This window comes from Platalea leucorodia, assembly GCF_965183815.1.
Source record: "Platalea leucorodia genome assembly, chromosome: 19".
Classification (NCBI taxonomy): Eukaryota; Metazoa; Chordata; class Aves; order Pelecaniformes; family Threskiornithidae; genus Platalea; species Platalea leucorodia.
The window spans coordinates 698,995-724,695 of record NC_138841.1 but is presented as its reverse complement, the minus strand read 5'-3'; the positions used below and the strand labels follow the sequence as shown (position 1 = coordinate 724,695).

The 25,701-nt window shown below is 58.3% G+C and overlaps 1 protein-coding gene across 2 annotated transcripts in view; it reads right to left on the bottom strand.

Annotated features, from left to right (window-relative positions):
• Window positions 1-1,324: 1,324 nt before the first annotated feature.
• Window positions 1,325-25,701, bottom strand: part of GRM4 (glutamate metabotropic receptor 4) — a gene marked incomplete at both ends in the record, with an annotated part of 42,972 nt that continues 18,595 nt past the window's right edge. The window contains 8 exons of one of the 2 annotated variants that reach the window (XM_082329997.1): window positions 1,325-1,374; window positions 4,596-4,842; window positions 10,606-11,541; window positions 12,117-12,253; window positions 13,151-13,351; window positions 19,265-19,405; window positions 19,721-19,875; window positions 21,995-22,130. In XM_082329997.1, the coding sequence (XP_082186123.1) occupies window positions 1,325-1,374; window positions 4,596-4,842; window positions 10,606-11,541; window positions 12,117-12,253; window positions 13,151-13,351; window positions 19,265-19,405; window positions 19,721-19,875; window positions 21,995-22,130 (2,003 nt within the window). Of the gene's footprint in view, window positions 1,375-4,595; window positions 4,843-10,605; window positions 11,542-12,116; window positions 12,254-13,150; window positions 13,352-19,264; window positions 19,406-19,720; window positions 19,876-21,994; window positions 22,131-25,701 lie in introns of those variants that run through there. The other variant, XM_082329998.1, reaches the window with a different exon arrangement.

The following is a 25,701-nucleotide window of genomic DNA, read 5'->3' as shown; positions in this document are numbered from 1 at the left end:
TTGCGCACCAGGCTGCGTCCCGGGGGCCAGGCTGGAGCCAGGAAGAGAAACCCTCCCTACTGGGGGGGGCAGAGCTGCTTTTATTAGCTGCTAACTCCCTAATTAGCCCGGGCTGGCCCTGATGGGGAGGGGATGGCCCTGCCCCTGACGGGTGTGAAGAAAAAAAATAACCCTGGAAAATCCCTTCCTCTCAGCTCCATCCCTCCAGCCCCAGCCCACGGCGGAGCGCAAAGGAGGAGGAATCAGCGCTTTTTGCCCAGATCCTGCCCCAGCCCTGGGCACTGGGGCAGCGCAGGCTACAGCGGCCAAGGGCGCGGTGCCAGGGGATGCTGAGCTCTCCTCTCCCTGCCCCGTCCCCTCGCAAGGACCCCCCTTCGCAGCAGGACGGCCTGGAGAGCAAGGACCGAGCCAGCGCTTGGCCCCCCGACACCTTCCCCATCAGCCGAAACCACGTCTCCGCCTGGAGCGAACAGCCACCAAAAGACAGCAAACGCTGAGTGCAAAACCATGGTCTTTTATTAGAAATCTCCTCGTATAAAAATGATCATGCTCTACACAGTCATCGAATAATTCATAAACATCCAGGCACTGAACTTTGTTTTTTTGTGTGTTTTTGTTTTTTTGACTGGTCAGTACATAAAGCAGACATATTTCAATCCATATGGTCATCACATACATTAATTAACCACCTATAGAAATCAGCACTTTGAACACAGTCTAGGTTTTATTTTATTTTATTTTGTTGTCTGTTTTTTATTTAAATTTTATGTATTTTTATTTATTTTTCCTTTTTGCAACATATAGAATTTGGTAGGATATGGGAGAGAGAGTGAAGAGGGACGGAGGAAGACAGGAACAAAAGAAAATGGAGGATTAAAAAAAAAAAAAGAAAGAGAAAACAGAAGGTTCTACACAACCACAAACAATCTCACAAATTCCAGAAAAGGGAAAATGTTGGGTCTCTTCTTTTTTTGCCAAGATACAGAAAAAAAAACCCCAAAGCCTTGCCGAAGTCCGTCACCTCTTCCCCGCGCCACGTCCCCCCTGCTCAACTGTTCCTCTTCCTCCGTGGGGAGGCATGCATTGTCACGGTGGTCGGTGGTTTATTTTTATTGTTTCGTTATGGGTTTTTTTGCTGCTGTTGATCACCATCTTCCCCAGGAGCTCTGCCCAGCGGCCCCACCAGGAGCGTGTCCCCCCCGCCACCTCCCCGTCCCGTCCGGCTCCCCCTCCAGCGTCCCGCGACGAGCGATGCGACTCGGCTCCCTCCCGCGTCGTGGCATCCCCAGCCTCCCTCTATGCCAGGCAATTGCGATCGCTGGAGCTAAATCGCGTGGTTGCTATAGCTGACGTAGGTCTGTTTGGTAGCCAGTGCTGGAAAGAGAGACAAAGCTCACATGTATCATTAATGAAGTCCACCCCCCCTTTCTGGCTGCTGTCCCACCACCCTGACCTGACTGTCGTGCCAGCAGATGCTGGCGGGGACGTGACGCGGGGCTTGCTCATGGCTCCGGCCAGCGCCAGCGCTCAGGGTCATTCCCTGCGAGGGCACTGAGCCATGGCAGAGGGGCTGAGCCCCACGGCAGCCCTTGGGGGCTCTCTAAAGACAGCTCATCCCAAAGGGAGACCCCAGCACCTGACACGAGCTGTGGGGATGTGTTCTCAGCTCCTGTTTGCTTCCCTCAGCACCTTCTTACAGACAAACCCGCAGGTGCTCCACGTTCCCAAAAGCTCAGCTTGCCCCAGCCCTGCAAGAGCACAACTTGGGGTCCAAGCTGGGTGCCCCGCACCCCTGCACACCGCTCCGTGAGCAGCGGGGCACTGCCAGCGCCGGCAGCCCGTGGCACAAAGCCAGCCAGCCCGGCTGCGTCCCTCACCAAGGATCCCGGTGCCCGTGCTCGGGTGCTGGAGGAGCAGAGCACGTACGCTGCTGCCACCTTCCAGCTTCCCCAGACGCACCGGCCCTCGGGAGGGGGTTGAACACACAAGGAGAGGAGGCAGCAATGGCTACAAAGCCACCACGCGTCCCAGACTGACACCAGGGGAGCCGCAGCAAGGCCCAGAGCCAGGAAAACGCCAGACAGCAATAAATCCTCCCGCTCCCCACAGGGCTGCACCGCTGTCTTCAGGCTCGGAGGAGGCTGCAGCACGTCACTTGCTTTTAGCAGCAGCCACCGCTCAGGGAGAGGTGGAAGTGGCAGCTTGCAACGCCCTGGCGTGTCTCAGCACTTCAGCTGGGCACGATGCTCTGCGGAGATCCCACCATGAGGTCCCCAGGTACCGTGGGGCTCAGCCAACACACGGACACCCTCCAGGCAAGGACACAGACAAGCACTGGGGCAGACAGCAAAGCCCGAGACACCACGAGCAGCACAAACGTGTCCTCTGCGGAGACCGTCCCCACGGCACCGCGCAGAGGGGACGCCCAGCAGCTCTCCCTCCGTCTTGGTGCCTCGCTGACAAATGAACCTTGCTGCAGATTTCAGACTGATATTCCCAGATAACAATTAGATAGGCCATAAGAAATTAGAGTTGACAGAGCTATTTGTTAGCCGCAATGTTTTCATAGCCAATATGCCCATATCAGAGCCCTGTGAATTATTTGTTCTGTTGTTTATTTAAGGATGCGTGACCTGCCAGTGACAGAGTGAAAAACGGCCCCTCGGCCCTGCACCAACAACCCCACCGTGCCTCCTGCCCCCAGCACTGGTGCGGTGCCCAGCTCCGCGCCTTGGCACACCTCGGGACCGCGCTGCCAGCCCCATTCCCACCGAGCTCCCGCATTCCCCATGCAGACACACTGGAGCCGGAGACGCGGCAGACGGGAGGCTCAGCTCTCCCTGCTCCTGGCACACACGATCCCCAGAGGCTCCCGCTGCGAGTCCCGTGGGGGAGAAGGATGCTCAGCACAGCAGAGAGCATATGAAAATGTTTGGGTCCAGGTCCCAGACGAGGGGCTCAGCGCACCTGGGTCTCCCAGCCCTGCCGCACAGGGAGTACCAGCCCTCTGTGCTGGCAGAGCCCTGGCCGGGAGCCGCGCGTGGTGGAGGGAGACAAGGGCCCGCATGCACAGCACTGCAGCCTGTGACACCGATGCCGTGGGGAGTCTGGCAGCAGGTGGGTCCCCAGGACAGGCCTGGTGTGCTCCCGGCAAGCTCTCACTGTGGGGAGCCCACAGATGCCCCCAGCCTTGCATGGAGCATCTCTTGCACAGACAAAATGAGGGTGGCAGAGGGCCCCCTACCCACTGCCGCCTTGGGATAGGACCCCAGACCACACGGATCTGCGCCAGCAGCTGATAAAAGCCACCTCCGGCACAGGCGGCGAGGGGGGTCTGACCGTGTAGCTGCCCTTCACAATGCAGACAGGTAGATGAGAGAGTCAATTCTGCAGAGAGACTGCCTACGGAGAGACATCGCATACTGAGCTACCGCCAGCGAGAGCCATACACAGAGCGATGTGGATACGGAGGTTATGCAGAGATGCCAAGGGATATTAAATAGCTCGGGCTGGAAAGAGAGCAAGCGTGGGATTACAAAGACAATCATGGCTTTCCATGGAAATGTTGTTTGGTCTCTATCCCACTGACGCTGGAACCCAGAAACTCTGCTGGTACATGAGGAACATTTGTATTTCTGCGAGGTTTTCTTCAGATTTAGACCAAATGGGCTTTCCCTTCTCAAAGGACCCCAGCAGCATTGGCTCCAACCATTTCTTCCTCCTGCAAGGCTCTGTTTTTGGAAACCGAAACGGAGAACAGGCACACACCCGCTTTCCCAGGGTTTCCCAAGCCCCCAGCCTCTCTTCCAAGGGGAGACCGGTGGCTCTGTCCCTGTGTCAGCCTTAGCTCCAGCCTGGCCCCCGGGAACAGCCCACAGGCAGACAGCAAACCCCTTTCCCTGTCAGCCTTCCCGGGAGCAGCTCCAGACACCCAGGGTGGGCTGACATTAGGATCCTTCTCCGGGTGTTGGAGCAGATTTCCACGTGCCCCGGCTGGCATCTCACCCAGCAGCGGCATGAGCGCCTCTCCAGCGTTACTTCCCCTGCCACCCGCCCAGCAGCATTCCCCACGGGATAAGGCAAACAGGCCTGCGGAGGGATGGGAGCGCCAGGACCAGTCCCAATCAGGGGGAGGCAGGACACGTCCTGTCTCAGCTGCGGTAATGGAAAACAGCGTTTCTTGGGTGGGAATAAATTAATGAAAGGGGAATCTCCCCTGCCCGCAGCAAGGCGATGATGCTGTCCCCTCGCTGAGAGCCAGGAATCCCCGCTCGTGCCCCGGCTGGAGTGCAGATAACCGGAGTGCACCTCCCTCCTCGGGGCGGCTCTGGGCACGGCGGGGAGCAGAGTGACGCCCAGCCTGCGAGATGCATCCCTTCCCATGCTGCCCTCGCTCCTGGGGGATGGCGGGCCAAGCCTTGGGGCAGGAGGGAGCTGAGATGTCCCTTTGCCAAGGAGCGGCGCTGCCGGCATTGCTTGCGCTCATGGAGGACAACACGGCTACCGCCCACTGGCGAGCCAGGGCTTTGGGCTTCCCAGCACCATGTTGGTCGCCAGCAGGACCAGCTCCCCAAGCCTGTGGGGAGCCACATTACCTTGTGTTTCCAGATTTTCGCAGAGCTCTGATTTGGCCTCTCCGTTGGGGCGGAAACCTCCCTTCTGAGAGAACTTGTTGGACATGGTGGCCGCTGTCACCACCGCCTTGAGGCTCCGCTTGCGCTTGGGGACGTTCTGCTCCGGGTGGAAGAGGATGATGTACACCTTGGGCATGTAGAGCATGCCCAGGGACACCGAGGCACTCAGACTCACCGAGATGGTGAGCGTCGTGGTCTGGATGTACATCTGCAAGACACAAGGGCATGAGCTGAGACCCACCACGGCTCTGTAGGATCCAGGAAGGGTCAGCTGGGAAAGGAGGAGAGGAAACAGGGGAACATGGAAACGTTGGGGTTAAATGAAGGAGTGGGGAACCAGGGTTGGAAATGTTGGCAGTATTCGACCTTAAACATCAGACTCGACTTGTTGCATGGGCCAAGGTGCACCCCGAGAGGCCTTCAGCTCACTTTTGCTGCTTCCCCACCTACGAACACGGGGAGGCTGTGCTGGTGCCCTGACCCCGCATTTCGGGGCCCTGGCGTAGCCTCGCTGTGCCAAGCCCTCCCAGCACTCGTGCACGCTCCGGCAGCAACCTGCCAGCACCCCAACTCAACAACATCACCAGAGACGGAGCCCCCGCGCCCTCTTCACTCCCCCCCTCCTCCCCAGCACTCACAGCGTGCTCCACCAGCCGCAGGGCTGCGGTGATGGGCACAGCAAGGACGCCCACGCCCAGGACACGGCCCGGGGCACCCCCAGCTCCCCCAGCTCCCTTCAGCAGGTAATTCCCACTCCCCAGCTGGCTCCCTGAGCTGTTGTCATGTAAGTCACATATTACACACCGACGTTGCCTTTCTGCAGTCAAAACTAATTTCACGCTCACCGTCCAGGACTAACAGTGACAGATGTTTTGCAAAATGAAAGCCCATTAATCTGACTGTAGAATAATCCATTTTTCTATGGAAAGCGTTTGGCAGGCTCCTCACAAGCCGGGGGCATCTGAAGCAGGCAGCAACAGGAAGCGAAGAGACCCCCTCCCTCCGCCCATCCCCACCTCTCGCCCCCGAGCAGCACGGGAGGCCGGGTGGGCAAGCCCTTCCACGAGCATCCCTGCTCCATCAGCATCCCTGCCCCCGGCTCCGTCCTCTCCAGCGTCCTCTCCTCTACCACGTAGCTCACCCGTTGGGTCTCTCCAGGCTGAGCAGGGAGAGGGCTCGGGGTCTTTGGGTGCCTTTGCACACACCTTTTTTTCTTTTCCAGCTGTGCTCAGATGCCAGGGCTGTTTCACATGTTGCTAACAAGGTTTTAGAAGGAGGCTTAAGGCAGTTTCTGAACTTTATCCCGTGGCTCAGTCACAGCGTGGTGTCTGGGGTTTCTTCTGCCGTTGTTTCATGCACGGGATTTGGTGCTGTGCAAGGTGGCAGGACCTGGAGGAGCCAGGGAAAGCCCAGGGGCTGCAACGCCAGCGAGGGCAGGGGGTCCCCACCTCCCCAGCTGCACATGCGTAACTTGGGGGCTCACTTTCTGGACTCAATAGAGCAAAAAGGTGAGCAAGGACAGAAGCTGAGCACAGAGGCTCTACACGGCTCCCCTGGGAGAAGGTGCACAGAGGCAGCTCCGACCCGTGAGCGAGAGCCAGCGGGAAGCAACAGCTCCTGGCCCGGGCTGTCATCCCAACCCAGGACCTGCGGGTCCCAGGTGCGACCATGCAAAGAAACATTTCACGCTCTTCTCCTGCTTCAGAAAAAAATGCACAGGTCCCAAAGTGCACCTCAACCCAAAAGGAAAAAAGCAACAAAGCTTGTTCTGAGTCAACCAAAAACTTTCATTTATCCCCAGAATAAAACCTAGTGCTGTCACATGCGCTGGTTTGTTTGTTCCACCTTCTCTCTATATGCACGCAGAGTCAATCTAGGCAGTTTTTGGAAATAAAAATGTCATTTCATCAAGGAAAGTCAAAACATATCTCTGTGCCAGAATATCTGCTCTTTTTTTTTTTTTCCTTTTTTTTCTTCCTTTTTTTTTTTCCCTGCTGAAATTCTCCAGACGATGCCGCAGGTGTCCTGGACTGCAAGGACCAGCCTTGCTGGGAATGAGGGCAGCACTGGCACACCAACTCCAGGCATCTCAACCCCTGCCCCGGGGATGGGCACAACTTGTCTCGACGCCCCGTGGGGCACGGCTGAGGCTCAGCAGCCCTTCGCCTCCCCGGCTCCCCCGCCTGCCCGCCCTCCCGGTCCTCGGCAGATGCCTTTCGGAGGAGCCTCACTTTTCAATCCAGCAATTTCCATATTTCCTGCCTCTGCAGCGACTCCCACCCGTGCCTCGGGACTCGGAGGCGTTTCGGCAAAGGGGGAGAGAGGAGCTGAGCTTGAGCTAAGAGAAGACGTCTCCATGCACGCGTCCCCCTGCACGCCTGGGTCGGGGCTCCGGCCCCCAGCGCTGCTGGGGACTCCCCTCCGCCGAGAGCCTGGGCAGCCCCAGCAGCACCAGATCCAGGATCCCCACGCTCCCCCATCTCTTAGCCCTCCTCAAATCCCTGCAGCACTTTTGGGGTCTTGCAGGGCCACCTTCACCCTAATGATACATTTGCCAGAAACAGCCCCATTTTCTGCAGCCCACGCGAACCTCAACAGCTTTGCATCACGCCGCAGCAAGCCCTTTTTCAGCTCAGAGAGAAATATTTTTAGCCTGGAGTCCAAACGCAGCCACAAAGCACTGCACAGTTAACCTTTTGCCACATCAAAAAATGACCATTTCTCACGCTTTTGGTTCCTACTCTCTTAATTGGTTTCCGACCCAGGACCCCACTTTGCCCCTCCGTTAACGACACTTGAGCTTCCTCCCGAGCCCTCTGAGGTGTGCGCTGCAGTTATAAAAGTTACGGCTCCCGGTTCAGCAGCATCCGCTGCTTCGTGGACAGGATCAAAGAACACAGCCCGTCTCTGACTCAGGGCGATGACGCTGCGTCGAGGGACCGCAGCAACCCTAAATGACCCAGCACAAGTCCCCAGGCCCAGCACTGTGCCCGGACTTGCCCCAGGGCTGGATGAGCCCGCCCTGCCCTGGGGGGAGCAGCCCAGGCTCGAGGCACAGCCCTGCAGAGCTTGTGCTTGTGCCAAAGCAAATCTCTGGCATTAATTGGGAATTCCCCCCTCTAAATCCAGGCCTGACCCAGCTATGAGAGATCCTGCACCACCACAGGTGCCGGGGAAGGGAAAACCAGCTCAACCCTCATCCAGCGCTGCTAAACAAACCACCGGACGGTCCTTCTCGTTCCTTCTTCTCTCCCTCTTTTCCCTCACTGAAAGCAAATGTGATAAACAGAGAACCAGACAATGACACCGCTGTTCAGCTGCTGCCTTATCAGTGCAGGAAATTGTCTCTTTCTTTAAATCCTCTGTTATTGCTATTTCTGTAATCCGCTGGGATCGGCAGGGATAAGAGGTTCTTTTGAGAAAAGGCTTGGGGGACTTGTTATAATAAGATGCCACCTCCATGCAAAGTTGGAGGCACGAGGTAAAGCAAAATAAAATAAAAATGGAGATTTTTATCCAGCTTCTCCAGACTGTGAGGCAGCCTTGGCCGCCGGCGCAGACGGGGTCGGGGCAGAGGCACCGGGCGGCATTTGGAGGTGTGGGTCTGCCCCGTGGCATCCTCAGGACTCGAGTGAAACTCCAGCCGTGCTCGATGGGGAGAACAACGGCCTGGACGATGCTCCTGGCTTTTCTTTTCCCAGGTGTGCTGGCCCTCCGCGGAGCCCAGCGGGGCCTCGGTCCCGGCAGCAACGGGGCGAAGGCGAGGGGATCCCTCCCCGCGGCGGCCTGGGGTTGCCCTGCCAAGCGTCCCGGGCAGCCCCAGCACCACCGCGGGGTGATGCCAACACCAGCACCCCTCGTTTTCATCCCAGGGACATGCTTGGAGCCAGATCCTCTGTGTAGGCTACGTAACGACACCTTTTTGACCTTTTTCTCCCCAAGACTGCAAACCATCGAGGCAGTAACGAGCAACCCATTCCTCTGGCTGCCCCTTTAAGTGCATCCATTGCCCTTCAGCCACAGCCTGGAGACACTCGGGGCTCACATCCCATTGCGCACGGCTGAGCCGAAACACCACAAACCCCTCGGCATGGCCGAGCCGAAACACCACAAACCCCTCCTGGGATTGCTCAGCAGACGCCACGGCAGCAGCAGGCTTTGAGAGAGAGAGCTGTGTCCAAGGGGAGTTGGGAACATCACTTTTTCCGCCTCTAATCAGCTTGTTAGCAGCCTAATAACAGAGAAGCCCTGCACATTACAAGCCCCCGAAGTGAGGCACAGCCTATTGTCGAATTGCTGCTTGACAGCCAGCTTTCGGCAGCCCTAAATTATCCCATGACAAGCTGCAGTGAAGAGGTGAGCAACCTTGCGCATAATCTACAATCATTATCATTTCCATCTTTATTACCCACAGTATGCCGAGCACATTAAGGAGGCTTTAAAGGAGCTTTTGTTTTGCAATAATTTCTTAAAAAACCTGCTTTCTTGTTAGTATCTCCCCTGCCATCTCATCAAAATGGAAATGCTGCAGAAGGCTCCATTTATTTCCTTTAATTCTACTTCACACTTCTAGCCAGCACGGGCTGGCTTGGTAGAGACTTTTTGGTTGAGCCAAGGTTAAAGGAGCCTGTGCAGACCCGGCCTCCTCGAGCTCCGGGGTTTCGTGCTCGGAGCAGAGCCATCTCTCCAGGACACGTGTGAAACGCTGGTGTCTGCAGCGAAAGATCTCCTGGTCCTTCCCAGCAAACCACCCCAGGCCCTTTTGCAATCGGTGTTTCCAAAACCTGTGTCTTCAGCGCTCAGCAGCACGGGGGACACGCTCAGGGGAAACTGTCCCAGTCGTGGTGGGTCCAGAGAGGGAAGCCGGGCAGCGGGTCACCCCGGGGATTTCCAGGGAATAGCAACACTGAGGTTTATTTGTCACAGGCAGCTCCAGGCTGGCAGGCGCGAGCTGTTTGCATTTAACATAAATGCGATTCTTGTTTTGGCTGGCAGGCAAAGGGGATTTGGGTCTCATTCATGAGATTTTTCTTCTTTGTTCTCACTCTCTCTCACTTGAGCATGGAGTTTCATCCGGGCTGGCCTCGGTCCCGTGGGTAGCGGCACCAGGACCACCCTCCAGGAGCCAAGGACGGGGAGGAGGACAGACAGACAGGTTGTTTCACAGCACAAATCCATCTCTGGGATTCCCTGGCCTGGCCTCACCTGCACTGTGTGCAGCCACATTCAGAGTCGCAGTGGATGCTCGCTCCCCAAGCCCCTCAGCGAGACGGAGCCTCCCTGCTCCCCCCGCAGCTCTGCCACCCTGCCCGCCGCAGCTCAGCCGAGCAATTTGTCATCGGTGCCGTGTTGCCAAACACATAGGTGTTAATTAAAATCACAGCGAAACAGTAATTGAGTGAGAAGCCGCAAGCTGCCGCGTGCCCCGGCAAGGGAGGGGATGCGCCGAGGGGCTGCTCTGCTCCCTCTCCTTCGCCCTTGCCCTCCGCTGCTTCCCGTTCTCAGGGATCTTGGCGGGCAGGTCCGTCTCTCCATTCTCCATCACTAACTCAGCACTGGGAAAAGGAGCCAGCTGGGCAGCGCTCGGTACCTTGTCCATGCAGAAATGGTGCTCATGACACTGGGGGCCTGGAGCTGTCCTGGGGACTCATCCTGCCCAGCCCTGGCCAGAGAGGGGCAGCGGGGCCAACGGGGCACAGAAAACCAGAGGGAGAGGGAGAAAATGAAACAGGAAAGCCAGGAAGGGAAGAGTGAGGAAACCCACAATTAACGGGAAAATGAAAACGGGGTTGGAGGCAGGCTCTGCTCCCCGGTAGAGCAAGAGATTTGCAAACCAACACTTCCCACCATGATTCCCACGCCAGCGGGAGTGCAGAGAAGCACCCTTCCTTGCTTACGACATGTCAGCCTCTCTCAGCCCCCTTTCCTGCAGCCCACAGGGTCACCAGGCCAGGCCTCTCCCCTCCCTTACCTTTTCTGCTGACTGCGACGTCCCAAAAAATATAGGGATGAAGGCTAACCACACAATGCAAGTAGTGTACATGGTGAACCCGATGGGTTTGGCTTCGTTAAAGGTCTCTGGGACCCCGCGGGTCTTAATAGCATACACAGTGCAGGTGACCATGAGAAGCATGCTGTATCCAAGCAAACAGATGAGGGAGAGGTCCGAAATGTCACATTTGAGGATGCCCCGGGCAAAGTGGGGGTTTGTAGTCCGCTGGTCCTCGTAGTCAATGACAGAGTGGGACGGGTCCACGATGAACCAGATGCAGACGCCCACGAGCTGCAGCGAGATGAGGCTGAAGGTGATGACCAGCTGGGACGCGGGGCTGATGAACCGGGGGGCACTCACCGACTTCTTGCCCTGCTCGAAGATGCGGTAGATGCGGTTGGTCTTGGTGAGCAGGGCGGCGTAGCTGATGCTCATGCCGAGCCCGAGGAAGATGCGTCGCAAGGAGCACGTGCTCAGGTCGGGCTCGGCGATCATGAGGAAGGTGGTGGCGTAGCAGAGGAAGATGCCTGTCAGCAGGACATAGCTCAGCTCCCGCCCTGACGCCTTGACGATGGGCGTATCATTGTAGCGCACAAAGGTGACCACCACAAAGAGGGTGGCGATGATGCCCACGATGGCGATGAAGACGGGCACCACTGCCCAGGGTGAGCTCCACTCCAGCTTGATGATGGGGATGGGGGTGCAGCTGGTGTGGTTCTCGTTGGGCCGCTCGTTGAAGTGGCACCGCTTGCAGTGGAACTCGTCCAGCTGGTACTGGTAGCCGTCGCAGCGCTCGCAGTGCCAGCAGCAGGGAATGCCCTTCACCAACTTCTTCCTCTCACCCGGCTTGCAGGGCAGGCTGCAGATGGAGCTGGGGAGCTGGCTCCCACCCCCCGGCCACAGCATGCTCTCCACCTGTGGGGCGAGATGGCACCAGCCCCACTGATGCTCTTGCTGGGCATCTGCCAAGCATCCCTGGAGCACGGGGGGATGCTCCACCTCTGCTCGCGGCAGCGTTGCCCAGATCCAGCCCCTCGCCCCATCAGTACATCCCATGAAGGACCCCAGCCCTACCCAGCATGGGGACAGGGAGAAGGTGAAGCTCTCCATTGGCCTTTTGGGAAGATTCAACACCAGAAACCCAAAACAAAGTCCCTCCTTCCCTGGGAAAGCCCCTCTGCTCTGTTCTGGCTTCTCCTTCCCTTATCAGAGCTGCAAAGTCGGGTGCCCAGAGCCCGTGGGATACGGTCACACACGCTGATGGTGGGTCACCGTGGCTGAACCTCAAGCGTGTACTCGGGGGACACCCTCCCCTCTGACCCCCCCCAACTTTGGCTGCCTACCTTCGCACCCATGGGCTCCCTGGCTCCCAGACGGGTTTGCTGCACCCTACGTGGCCTCAATGGGTGCAGGAGAAATCTGCAGGACCTTCCCTTTGGCACGGCCCGTGCACGGCCACACCACAGGCACCAGCCAGCCCCCGGCCTTACTTTGAGGTGGAGGTGGTCGGTCCATTGCCCGATGACTTTGTACTCAGGAGTGGAGTTCCTGATCTGGTACTGGTAGATGTCGTAACGCCCCGGCGCGTCCCCGTTCTCGTTGAACGTCACGGGAGTCCCAGCAATGCCTGCGAGAGAGGGAGGGCTCAGCACCCGCGGCACGCAGCAGCACGGGGTGCCCTGGGTGACGGTGTCGAAGGGGGCTCTGGTTCGATGCTTCCCCCTCGGCGTGGGGTTCTCACTGCTGGGAGCGCCGCAAGCTGCCAGGATGATGCCAGCACGGGCACAGGCTGGAGGAAGCAATTGGGGAAAAGAAAACCAACCCCAAACCCAAGCTGGTGTGGGACCTTATGGTATCGACCCACCGACCCCCCCCGGAGCCGGAGCTCTCTGAGTGATGCCAGGCACCGAGCGCTGTTACACCAGCCGGTTTACTGCTTCTTTTAAGAAAGGGGGAAAAAGCAGCTTTAAAGTTAAATCAAGTGAACTGTGCAGATAAACACTAATGAAAGGAAGGAAGAGAAAAATCAAGCAAGAGGGAAAAATAAATAAAAGAGACACTGCAGAGGAGATCACAGAGTGGAGATAAATAGAAGTAATAAGGAGGACAAGACAGAAAATGTTTATTAAGGAGATAGAGCAGAGGAAAAGATGTATTTCCAGCAGAGACCTGAAGACAGACAAGGACACAGCAGCGCGATTCAGCGGGACCTCGGCCAGCCGCGACATGAGGCGGCGGCGGGGGAGCGGGCGAGGGGGGAGGCTGGGAGCGCGGGGCAGCAGGGTGAGGGCAGGACGGCCGCCGGGTTACCCTCCCCAGGCTCCCAGGAGATGTGAGCTCAGACCTCCTCGTCTCTCGATCTGCTGCAAAACCACCCCATCTTTGTACCCTGCATTTGCAATGAGGTGCCAAACGGTAACGCGAACAACTTATGGGTGCTGCTGTGTGACCCACAGCGGGGGACAACCTGAGGCACCCAGCCCCACGGGGCCGTTCCTCCCCACCGCCCCGGGGACAGACAGACCTGAGAAGTTGACGTTGCGGATGTACTTGAGCAGCTCCATGCCGTCCACCGGGTCCATCCTGGGGCACAGCCCCACCTTGCCGGGGCAGAGGTTCTTGTGCATGTTGTGCAGAGCGTGCCCCATGGCGTAGACTGCGTCGATGACAAACTGAACCTTGCCCTCCTGCTCGTACGAGGAGTCCTGGCCGATCCGCTCTCGGTCTGCGGATACACGTAAAGTGGGGCTGCCATCTCCCTGCCGTCCCAGCCGTGCCCCGCAGGGATATTTCTGCTGCAGCCGAACCTCACAAACAAATCCACTCATCCCCAGGACTGAAGCAGCCAGAAACTCCAACCCCATTCCCAAAACTGCAAACCCATCAGCCAGCCGGAGTGGCTCTTTCCCAGCGGGAAGCTTCTGCTACCTAGGCATGCCCCAGGAGGGAGCAGCAGGGCAGAAATGCACCTCAAACACCACCAAACTCCTCCCAAAACAAGCCCCACATTGCAGATGCATTTTGCAGTGCCAGCCCAAGGCATCGGCTGTGTCTGCACTGCCAAGGCTCAGGGCTCGAGCCTCTCCGACAGCTGAAAGTCCTCCCACCGCCTGTGTGTCCCTTGTCCGGGGGGTCAGGAGGGACAGCTGGGGGGACACTGTGGCTCTCACCCCAGCCCCTCCGAGTGGCATGCCAGGAAGATTTGGGGTATGTGAGGTTGCCTCTGTGGGCAGGAGGAGGGTGATGTGCTGCCAAAAAAACACACTAACTGGGGAAATATCCAACCAACCTCCCTATAATGCCTTTCTGAAAATATGGGTGCTGGCACCTAGGCTGCACTTCCAAGAGCTCTCGGGGTGTCACATCCCAGTGCCATGGGACATCCCCATACTCCCAGGTCCCCCGGACCCCAGCGGGATGCGGGCTGGGATGTGATCGACTTCCCGTCCTCACCCCCGCGGGCTGACCTCCTCTATCTTGCCAGGAGCTCCCACCGGCTCAGTCTCTATCAGCGGCGTCAAGGGGCCACCCAGGCAGTATCCATCACTGGCTGCACGTCCTCCATCTCACTCCCGAAACCTACTGTCACCCTGGTCCCCTCGTCACCCCTGCCTCTCTCCCACCCCGCTGACCCCACAGCCCTTTGCAGCCGCCCTGGCCATCCTGGCTTGCAGGATCCTGCAAGGATCTGGTAATTACCAGCGACAGCTGCCTGCCTCTCCTGTCATAACCGCCCTTAATGGGACTAGAAACATGTTAATCATTTAGCAAAAGACACTGATTAATGTAGCATGCTGTTAATTACAGCTAAGAAAGCATCTCCCATGGGGCGATGCCACGTCAGAGAGCCACGGCCTCTGCACCTCCACCACTGCCTCTGCGGCGTGGCCGGGCACCCCGCCAGGCCACAGCTCCTTCAGCAACAGCAAAAGGGAAGGAAGGGTTCCTCAGGGAGCCGAAGGCACAGCCTTCATACTCTGGAGAGGCAGAGGCATCCTAGAAAACCATCCAAGGGTGTCCAGAATTAATTCTGGCTCCACTGTGCACGGATGCTCTGATGCAACGTGGGGATTTACGGTGACTGCAGGGGACCAGGAGACACAGCCTGCGCAGCCAGGGACAGAAAAGGCACAGGCAAGCAGCGGCTGCTGATCCCCTCCCTCCCCGCTGCGGGAAGGTGGGACGAAGCCAGCACTGGGTGCGGAGCAAATCCCCGCTAAGCGGGGCCGTCCCCGAGAGCCATGCGCCCAGAGGTCCCTGCGCCGGGACGGAGAGCGAAACGTGCCGCTGACAAGACACTAACGCAAATTGATAGCAAACTGACCAACAAGAAAAGATGATATCAAGGAGGTGAATTTATAGCCCATCCTTCAAAGTTATAAAAATGCTTTTGGACTACGTGGAGATTACTCATGTGAAACCCGTCAAGTTATCCTTTCTTCCACTTTATTGACAAGGGCTATTAATCTTCTCCCTCAACTTCGGGCCTTTCCCTGCATTCATCTCTCAAGGTGCAGACAAGCCACTCTATCTTGTCAAGATAATTACCCATTAAAAAAAAAGGGTGTAATAGACTGTCCAGGGGAGCTGAGCCCGCGGGGATGTCCCAGCCCCGCTGCCACCCCCCGCACCGTCCTGCTGCCCCGCAGAGGCTGCCGAGCCCAGGGCACACACGGGACCCAGGACTTGTCCCTTCCCGGCTCCTCAGCTTCCTAGCAGGCACCTCAAATCCCACACAGGTCCCAGCAAGCGAAATACAACCTGCTGTGATAACACAGGCGGCGGAGGCTGGATTTTCCTCCCAAACATCCCTCTGGCTTGCAGTGAGCATCGCCAGCCCAGCACGCTGGGAGAAGCCGGCTCCGGTGCCAAAGCTGAGCTGTTGCAGATAAGCAGACGTCTCCGGGCTGTCTGTCGGGCACCTCGCCCCAAGCCCCAGCTGCTTTTTGCAGACGGGAATTAGGCTGATGCACAGAGGGGGCAATGCGGAGCAGAAAGCTGAGGCTCGTTCCTGACATGGAGACAATAAATCTCTACCAAACTCGTGGTAGATTAGGGCCGCAAAAAGGATGTGACCCCGCTGATTATAATAGCAGGGTTGTGCATCGTTCTACAGGGCTGATAATTAATTTTCAAGAGCATGATGAGCCTCCACAGGCACCCCTCGGAGGATGGACGCAGATATCTTCTCAAGTGGTGCATGAGACGGGATTAGCATCAATTCCCATCACATCGCCGGCACCGGCTTTCGGCAGGAGTTAATCAAAATGAGTCACAGTGCTGCTCCAGAGAGCTGGGGGATGGTGTCCTCTCTGAATATCCAAATCTCATGGGTGTTGGCAGCACCCAGCACCCATGGCCACGTTTTCGGGCTGGGTGAGCCCATCCGGGGAGCAGGGACTGTCCCCCCATGAGGGATGCTCGCTGCAAACATCCCTCTGCAACGAGGGCTTGAGCTGCCCTCACAGTGAGGCTGGCAGTGCCCGTTTGGACGGCCGGTGGATCCGAAGGGAGGGCGAGCAGAGGCATTGCCGGGACACCCCTGCCTGCTCAGACCCGGCCTTGGGCAACGGGAGCCTTTTACCACCTTAACCACCAGGCGAGCAGTGCAAATCCTCCCCCGCCGGCCTGGCTGGGGCCCGGTGTGCTGGGGAACAGCCAGTGCCACAAAAAAACAACCCCATGTTAAGAAGAGACTGGAGAGAAGCAAAACAGAAAGGGAAAAGAATATGAAGAGCCACAAATAAAGAAGGAAAATCAAATAAAAGCTCCTCTCCCCCCCGCCCACATTGCTGCTCTGCATCTCTCTGCAGCCCGCTTGGGCGGAGGTGAGCGCACAGCAAAATCCCCAGCCCCGCTCCAACGCAGAGTTACCATCCAGTCCTGCTAAACGAAGGCCATTAATTAGCTCTTCTGGATAACGAGTAGTCCGTGGGGCCTGGGAGCATCCTGAGGTGCCCCCGCGGGTGCCAGGCGGGGGGACGTGGCCCCGAGCCGTGCCCTGTCCTCCTGCCCTTGCCACCCCATCGGCCCGGCAAACCTGGCGCTGCCATCAGCTCCTCTGTCTCCACTTGCAGCACCCCTGCACCTCCCTGTCTGCATCCACGCGTGTGTGAATTATTAACGAAGCTGCGGCCGGCAGGATCCTATCCAGCTCCCCCGCCGGCGCCTGCCCAACCCGGGAAGCTCAGGGACGCAGCCCGGCGGAGGGAGCTTGGAGGTGGGGAAGGATGCGGAAGCGATCCTACTGCAAAAGCAGCTGGGAGACGGGTGCTGGCCTGATCCTGGTCCCAGCCCGATCCTGGTCCCAGCCTGATCCTGGTCCCAGCCTGATCCTGGTCCCAGCAGGACAGCCCAGGGATGGCCAGGCCCTGATGGGTGTTAGGGCTGGTCTGGGGGATAATGTGAGCAGCTGCCAGCAGGAATCACCCCAAAACCTGGTGTCCACCCCAGCCCTTGCCCCTCACCTTCCTCCCAGCTCCCCCATACATGAATGAGAGCCATGAGCTGTCCTGTTCGGTGGTGGGACCTTTCGGTTTGGTTTTTGGGATGCAAAAGCAAGCAAAGCTGGCATTTCTCTGTGCATGTTGGGCTCTGCCCAAACGTGAAGCTCCTGGGGAAAGTCAGTACAATTCCCTCTATAAAACAGCCCCAAACAGGACATTTGCATAAGCCGTGCAAAGCACAGGAGCTCATGGAACCACACAGGCAGGTTATTTGCTTCATCGTGCGTTATTTCCCCTCTCTGTTTATCTGCCAAGCAAATGTTCAAGAGAGAATTTATTTGCTGACAAATTCAGATAATTTAAAGACAGTTCCTAGGACATTTGCCATGTCGTGGTTTCAGCTGCCTCCACTAATACCTTGGCCCTGAAATATTGCTTGTTTAAATGCTACATTACTATGAAGATGAAGAGATCAGCGGTTTGCAGGACCTGCTCATGCATTTCCTGGGGATTTCTTGATGCAGTTGGGAAAGATGAGGAGCTCTCAGCTGCCCAAGGCCATGGCCACGGGCAAGTTTTCTTGCATGCCCTTGCTGCTTACCAAGCTCACGCCTATGCATTAGGCACAAGACTGCTTGGGGAAGCTGCCGCACTGGAAAGCCCTTGTGAGGACAGAGAGGTGTCCCCAAGTCATCAGCTGAACATTTGGGGAATGCCTGCAAGGGAGAGGATGTGGAAGCACCATCCCTCTCATCCGCAGCGGCGAAAGCAGGGAAAAAAAGCCCTTAATGATCGAACGTCCCAGGCACGGCGAGGTGCATCCGCCTGCCGTCCCGCCACGGCTTCCACAGCCGTCCCTCCCAAGGGGACAGGGGGATGTGCAGAAGTCCCCAGGTCCTGCCGTGTCGCAGCCCGTGAGCCACCGTGTCGTTATCGGTCTTCAGCCGGTGCCAGGCAGGCAGTAAATCTCTCCCATCTCTCAGTAAACGTCACCTCCTTGAGCCTCCAACCATCACTTCGGCAGCAGCGCTGTCAGCGAGGCAGGTCCCCTGGCTGCCTTGTTTACTGCATTAATCCCTGCGAGCCTCCTGTAGCTGGCAACGGCTAAAAATGCACAGTGCGGGGTGAGGAGGGGGGCTGGGATCAGGCTCTGCCAGGACAAGGGTCCCTGCCTGGAGCGGCAAAAGGGCATGTCAGCAAAGCAGTTTGCAATGAGACACGGGAGAACGCCACGCCAGGCGTGCCCCGGGGCAATCACCTCCTCTGCGGGCACCCCTGCACCCTCCCGTGGGGTGCCCAGCAGCACCCTCCCTGCAGGCACGGGCACGCTGCAGCCTCAGTGCTGGCTAAGCAAGAGCCAGATCCTGACCCTGCGCTATCAGTTGGCCTCATTTCTCTACAACCACCCCAGCTTTTATCCTGCTCAGGTGAGACAGGAGGTGCTTGCGACGGAGCAAGGATGCACCGGTGGCTTCATGCCTTGCACGGGACAACGGTGCTTCTGCCAAGCACACGATGAGAAAGAGGCAGTTGTCCAAATGCTGCAAAACAATGCAGAACTCAGCCCCAAATCCCCCAAATCTGGGTGGTTTTGTACCCACAGAAGATGGGGCCAAGGGAAGGGAGATGTGCAAGAAGCGTGCATGAGAGGGAGCAGCCCTGGGAGCTTTGCACGGGGACTGTGCCTCCGCACACACACAAACCAAGCCGGCCCCACACGCCTCCTGGTCACACGCAGCACATCGGGATGCACAGAAGCATTTTTGTACAACGCTCCTGTCCGCTACTAAGCGAGCCGCCGCCATCACCAGCCCAGCGGACACCCGAGCGCCCGCGCAGGCGAGCAGCCCCGCATCGCCCACATTCCCCACGCTGCAGAAGCACCGGCGTTTCTCCAGCCTTCCTCAAATTCCCACCTGGCTTTGATGCTTAGTCCAAAAAAAGCCTGCTCACAACCGAGACTGCCACACACAGAGCGATAATTGCCACGTAGCTGCCTTGAGCTGGGTTGACAGCTCTGGAGCAATAAGGATGTGGCTGAGCTGAAAGGCCGTAAGAGGAAAGCAAGCAAAACTTTTCTAACGCCTGCCCTGGGCTCTCTGCCATCGCCTACACGTCCCTGTGCACCCCGTGCGAACAGCAACACACAGCCACGAGCCTCCGCTCGCCCACAGCATCCCCACAGCTCTTACTGGTGCACTTCTTGATGCTGCTGCCCTTCTTCAGCGCGTGCCGGCTCAGCTTGCAGTGGAAATTTTCCTCCCAAAACTCAGCAAACCAGATGTTTCGGCGGTTGTTGTCCAGCGTCCTGCTGGAGAAGTAGCGGTCGAAACCTGCCCGGGGAAGAGGGGACGGAGGGGATAAACCTCTGGGATGGCAGAGAGATGTTTAACATGGCCCAAAACTTCCCAGGCAGAGGGGAAGAAGGGTCTGGTGAGCGGCGGGGTCTAGGGACACATAAGAGTGCAGCGGGTTTGTGTCCGAGCTGCCACTCGGGCAAAACTGCAGACTGGAAAACCCGGGGAAGACCCACTGCAAAACACAGAGGCTTTCATAGCCAAAACCTTGCGGTTAAGGAGATGCTGTCGGGGGGGGGGGGCAGCCGGCCCGGGGGGAGCCGCAGGAACCCACCAAGCGCAGCCCCTTACCTTTGACAGAGACCCGCTTGGGCAGGATGGTGACAGAGCCCTCGGCCACCTCCTCCAGGTGCAGGACCGGGGAGATTTTGGAGCCCCAGCTGTCCGAGCCCATCCAGATGAAGTGTCCCGTCTGGTTCGCCCTCTTGGCTGCCTCCAGCACCCTTCTGCGGAGAGAAGCAACAGGAGCTGGCGCTCGCCAGCACCACGGGGCCGGGGCACCAGCTTCATGGCTGGCCCCATGGCAGCGGGGATCCTGGCACGGGGCATATGTGTATGTCCCCCTTAATTACCCAACATCAGGGGAAAAAAAGAATTAGGTTATGCCACAGCAAGCAGGAAAAGCAGCAGCACTGGAGAGCGCATGTGTGCTTGCAGCTCCAATCAGCACTGCAAGCCAGCCAGTGTTGCCAGTGCCCAGGCTAGAGCTAAACTGGGCTCTGCTAGGCTCAACTGGGCAGCTGAGCAGCAGTGGGGAGCTGGAGATGCCATCCGTCCTGCCAAGCATCCCTCACCGTGGCCAGACACTCAGCCGCACACATGCTAGCACGCTGCACCGGCACCAGCCAGTTCAGAAATTCTGAGTAGGCGGACGGGAGCTTTCCCGGATCCGACCCTCCGGGCTCTTTTTTCCCCAGGGCTCGCTGTCCCCTCGGGCGCTTGTGTGGGTCCCCAGCACCGTGGGAGCAGGGCCCAGGGCAGCTTTGTCTCCCCGTCTCCCCGTGCAGCGAGGAGGCAGGCCTGTGACTCACCCCCCGCCATCGGGAGCTGATCATTTCAAGTCCAGATGGTGTTTGAAATGCGTGGTAAGGAAAAAAACCATACAAAACGAGCTGAGAGTGGAGACAAGACGGGAAGAGGCAGGCGTGCTCTGGGAGCCGCGGGGCCAGCAAGCAGCCAGGGAGCCGTGCCGGCTGCTTCGTGCTCATCCCAGGTTGCCCCGAGCTCCGGGCGCATCCCGCCGCAGGGAGGTCAGCGAAGCCCACGTCCCGCTCCCAGCACAAGCAGCATCTCCAGCTGCCCGCGGTCCCGTGCGGGGCAGGATCTCCCCAGGGCAAATCGAGGACATTCCTGTGAGATCAGTGATTTACACCCAATCTGAGCCAGGCAGAAATTCAAGCAACAACCATCCCCGGACCGTCTTGCTCGGCAGCATGGCCCTGCACATTTCGGGAGAGACAGCACACCATCTTCCAGGCTCCACAGCCCAAGCTGGCCCAAGGGTCGGGATCACGGCAGTCTCCATGCCTGGGCTAAACCCACGCTTGCCCGGTGCCAGGTGGGTGTGCGTAAACCGCTGGTCACGGGACGGAATCCTATTTGGATGGGTAAATGTTTACAAACCCCAGTTAATGGGGCTTGCCATTTACACAGCGAGGTAAATCCCCCGTTTCTCACCACGCACCCGCGTAAATGTCAGGTTTGCAGACATTTCTATTAAGGAAGGAAAAAAGAAACTCGGAGCATTTGCACATCTGATGTAAACTGATTTAAAATTGCAGTTTACCCACATTTACATAATGTTTGCTGATTAATAAATTAGATACTTAGGAAATCAGGGGTAGTTCCATGTGAATCATTCTGCTCCGTAAACAACAGGAGCTGCAAGACGTCTCTTTGCCCGCAGAGCAGCTCATCACCTCGAAGCGTGGTTGCGTCCCCAGCCCCGCCGGGCAGGCAAGGTGGCAAGGGGGGGTCCCTGAAAGGCCCCCCCAGACCTATTCCTCTTCCATGCTGGGAGCTGAGGCCGCACAGCGAAGCAGAACCGGCGCCTGGATCCTGCCACGGCCGGTGCTCAGCGAGGCCCCACGCCGGCTCTGACCCAGCTCGTGAGTAGCGTGAAGCAGACGGCTTGCGACAGCAGGGGTTTCCGAAGCCAACAGAAAGCGGATTTTTCCTCCTTTGAGCTGTGTGTGGCTGTGGTTTGATGGCAGCACCATGCCAGGCGGCCACTCGGAAGTCAGCTCTGGTGCGTCCCTGCTGCAGACGCGTCCGTGCCACGCTGCAAGGTGCATCCTCTCCCATTGCAGGCACATCCGTGCTACACTGCAAAGCCAGCTACGCAGGCACATCGGCTCCACGTTGCAGACACATCTACACCACATTGCAGACACGTGTGCATGCTGCAGGCATGGTCAGCTCCTGTTGCCGTGCCCAGCTCCTGCCATTAGCATCCCACACCCCGGCCAGCAGCATGCATAGAGCACATGTCGGGCTTGGCGCGGGTCCCTGAAGTGCATTCCCCATCCCCAGCCTCCCCTCCCAGGCGGGCTGGCCCCTCCGCACCTGATATCGTCTTCGTTAGCGAAGATGATGACGGCCCGCGCGTGGGAGGTCTCCAGGAGGCGGCGGATGATCTTGTCGAACTCTCCCGGCTTGGGCTCCCGCGGGATCTTGACGGACTGAGCCACGCACACCCCGCCTGCGGCAGAGAGAGCCCCAGCACTGAGACAGCCCCTCTCCCAGGGCTCCTCAGCCCCACAACAGGCAACCAGGGGTCTCCCCAGCTCACCTGCACCCCAGCCACAGCGAGGGGCTCAGCACCGTGCCATCTCCGCAGCCCACGGCCCCCCGAGCCCCCTGGCCACCACCCAGCCCCCCGGGACACGTACCCGAGCCCTCCCCTTATGCCTGCTCTCCCAGGTCGCTGCCTTCACCCCTCCTCTTCCTCACAGCTCAGCTCTTCTGTGCCACCTTCGCTCCCATCCCGCATCTCTGTAGCTCATCTCCGCCTTCCACCCGCTCCTCTTAGTGCCTGTCGTCTCGAGCCACAGCCACATCACGGCCCGTCCCCCCGACGGACACACGGTCCCATCCCAGCAGCTCCGAGAGTGTTTTCCAGCCAGCTCCAGGCACCAGCCCCTCCCCAGCCCAGGACTGGGTTTTGCAAAGGGCTCTGCACATGCAATGGTCAAATACTGGCAAAAACAGCCCGTGGGAAGAGGAGACGATGGGCTGCAGCCCTGGCACAAGCCCTTCGCCCCCGAGACAGCAGCCTGGGCCTGCAAAGGGTTTTATTCCTATCCCTGTGGCACCGGCCGAGCTCCCAGCCCAGCTTTCCACAGGGCAATTGCAAAAGCAGCTAATTAAAATTAAAAGAGACAAGGGGAAGCTGGCAATTGGAAGAGTCCCCACACACGGCTGCTGGGCTCCCAGCCTCCAGCTCTGAAAAGCCAGAGCCCTCCTGCTCCTGCATTTTTGCAGATGCCAATAAAAAGAGAGATGGGAGAGAAAATTAGACATTGTGGGACCTTCTGGATGTAATTGATGGTCTCAATTTGCATAGTAAATGACACGGCTGATACCTCGCCTGTCACTAAAAGATCGCCGCTTAAGCAAAGGTCAGAGTAATTAGCACACGGCTGCGGGATGGGATTTCCCAGTTTACGGCTCTGGAGAGGAGCAGGGGGAGGACGGGACGGGACGGGGACAGGCACCAAAGTAGAGTCAAGCAGAGGCCTCTGGAACAGGAAGGTTCGCTCCCTCCTGCAGGGCTGGAGGAAAATTGGGGTAATTTGGCCCTTTGCAGCCTAACAACAGAGAGAGGGGGGATCTGATGGGTGCCGAGCAGGCAGCAAGGGAGGTTGCATGGATGGGGATAACAGCATCTCCCAGCAAATACCCGCTGGCCGGGGAAGCATCGCCCACCCCAGCCCCACGCAGCCCAGCCACAGAGAGGGCTTTTTTCAAGTTTTTTTTTTTCCTATGGTAAGAAATTGGGCCAATTTGCTGTTTGCTTCCCATATGGGGAGCCAGATGGATGGAAAGGAGGGAGTTGGATAAACAGACTCCCGGACAGACAGATCAGCCAGGCGAGACGGGCAGCAGCAGGCAGCGCCGGCAGGGCCGTCACATCCCTGCCCGGGGGTGCTCGGCCCCGGTCACCGCTGAGCCCCCAGCCAGGCCAGGGTGGCACCGGCTGCGCTGCCAGAGACGGCAGCTCCAGCTAAGGAGCCGGTGCAGCTTAATTACAGTTTCCATGGCAATAAAAGGAGAAAATCCAACAAATGCAGCAGTTTGCAAACACGAGAGCCTTCCAAAAGCCCCGGCACAGAGTCAGGCGGGTGCCTGCACACGCAAGTGACAGCTCAGGGCTGGCACAAGTGCACACCCATGTGCCACCGAGCACCAACACCACGAGGCTCCCGTGCTGTCCGTGCTCTGCTCCGGGCTCCTGTGAGCGCGGGAAGGTATGCACCGCTGCGTGTCCCACCACGTTGGGTGCCCCTGCACGTGTGGGTGCCCATGAGCGTGTGGCACAGGGACACGGGGGTTCCGGGCAGGCGCGCGGCGGCTGCAGCACCGGCCCCTTCCCAGCACGGCCAGAGCAAACCCAGCTTTGAGACTTTCCCAGGCCGCCCCTTTGCGCTGGGGTCCTCCCTACGCGTTTTATTCCCCTCGCCCCAAGCCGTGGCTTTGAGCAGCCCCAGGATCCGGTGGCTGTCCCATGCCAGCTCTGCCCGCGCTGCTGGGGTACACGGGACCCCGACCGGGAGGACGCTCAGCAAACACAAGCTCGCAGGGGGAGGATAAACCCCGCAGGAGCAGCAAGTGGCCTTGCATGAGCTTGTAGCAGGGACTGTCTTCTCGTATGCACAGCAAGAGGGGCTGGCAGAGGAGACAGGCCCATAAATAAATAAGAAAGGAGACTAAATCGATGGCAATTCAGAAATGACCAAGTTACTCGGCAGCTCCGTTAAATCAAACTAACGAGGAATGTAACAAAAAAGGGATACGGGCAATTAGGACGTAATGAGGACCTTCTTAACACAGCGGCTGGAGAGCGCGGAGCACGCGAGCGGGACACAGCCAGGCCAGCGGGAGGGAAAGCGGGGATGGGGACCCAAAAAAGTGGCTGGATGCCAGGAGAAAACTGCCCCAAGGATGGACACAGATGTCTGCAACCCCTGGCTGCACTGCCTGTGCCCTACAGTTTACTACAGCTCATCAGGACTCTCCAGGCTTAAAAATAACACAAACCTAGGCCAGCTAAAAGCCCTCGGAGGGTCTGGGAGCCCCGCATTCCCTCAGCACCCTTCTCCAGCCCGTGCACTGATGCTGGCAACACTGCTTAACATTTTTATCTTCTTAATTAATGAAATTGTCTTAATAATGAAAAAAAGAGGTCGGGGGGTCAGGGGGAGGTGGCTGGGGTGGGCAGAGGTGAGGGTTTCAGGGCAGCTTCGCTCACCTCCAGCAGCCCAGGCTCTCAGCACTTGCATTATTCATGGCCCCCGGGTGCCGCGGCGGAAAGGGGGATTTGCCAAGTGATGCTCCTACTGTCTTCACACAAAAATACATTTAGTCAAAACACTCCTTTAAAGCAAGAAATCAAAGCGAGGAGGCGGCAGCGATGGGGAGGAGGCGGCCGCTCTCCCTCCTCCGTCGGGATGGCACAGCATCGCTCCCCAACTTGGGCCAAGGTCTGACTCTGGGAGAAGGCAGGAGGTGAGTAATGGGGACCCCTTTCCTCCCCCAGCTTTGGAAAAGGACCAAACAGGAGCAGGAATAGTGGAGAAAGCCTCCAGGACTGGGGCAGCATCCCACAGCCAGCTGCCAGAGACAGCTCGGAGACAGGCACCCAATTTAAGGACGCTCAGCCACAAGATCCCACGCGTGCCATCACTGACGGACAGCAGCACGGGATGCAGGGCGCTTATAGCAAGAAACAGCAAAAAACCCAGCTTGGACCCATTCCCAAACCTCCCGCGGGCTGGGGCAGCAGCCAGGGACCTGGAGCTGCAGTCCCAGGGTCTGGAGCTGCTTTTGGCTCCTGGCCCGAGCCCCCGCAGCGGTGGCATCCCGGTCCCACGGTGGCAGAGCCAGCAGCTTCGCGGGAGGCTGCTGGGAAGAGCCAAGGATGAAATATTCAGCAGCCGGCATCCAGGGAAGCAGAGACCGACAGGGAGAGTGAAATGGTGGGGGTGTAATTACAGGAGGTGGCCAAGCGCACCCGGCGTTGCCACTTGCAGTCCTTTCTCTGCTGCCTGCCA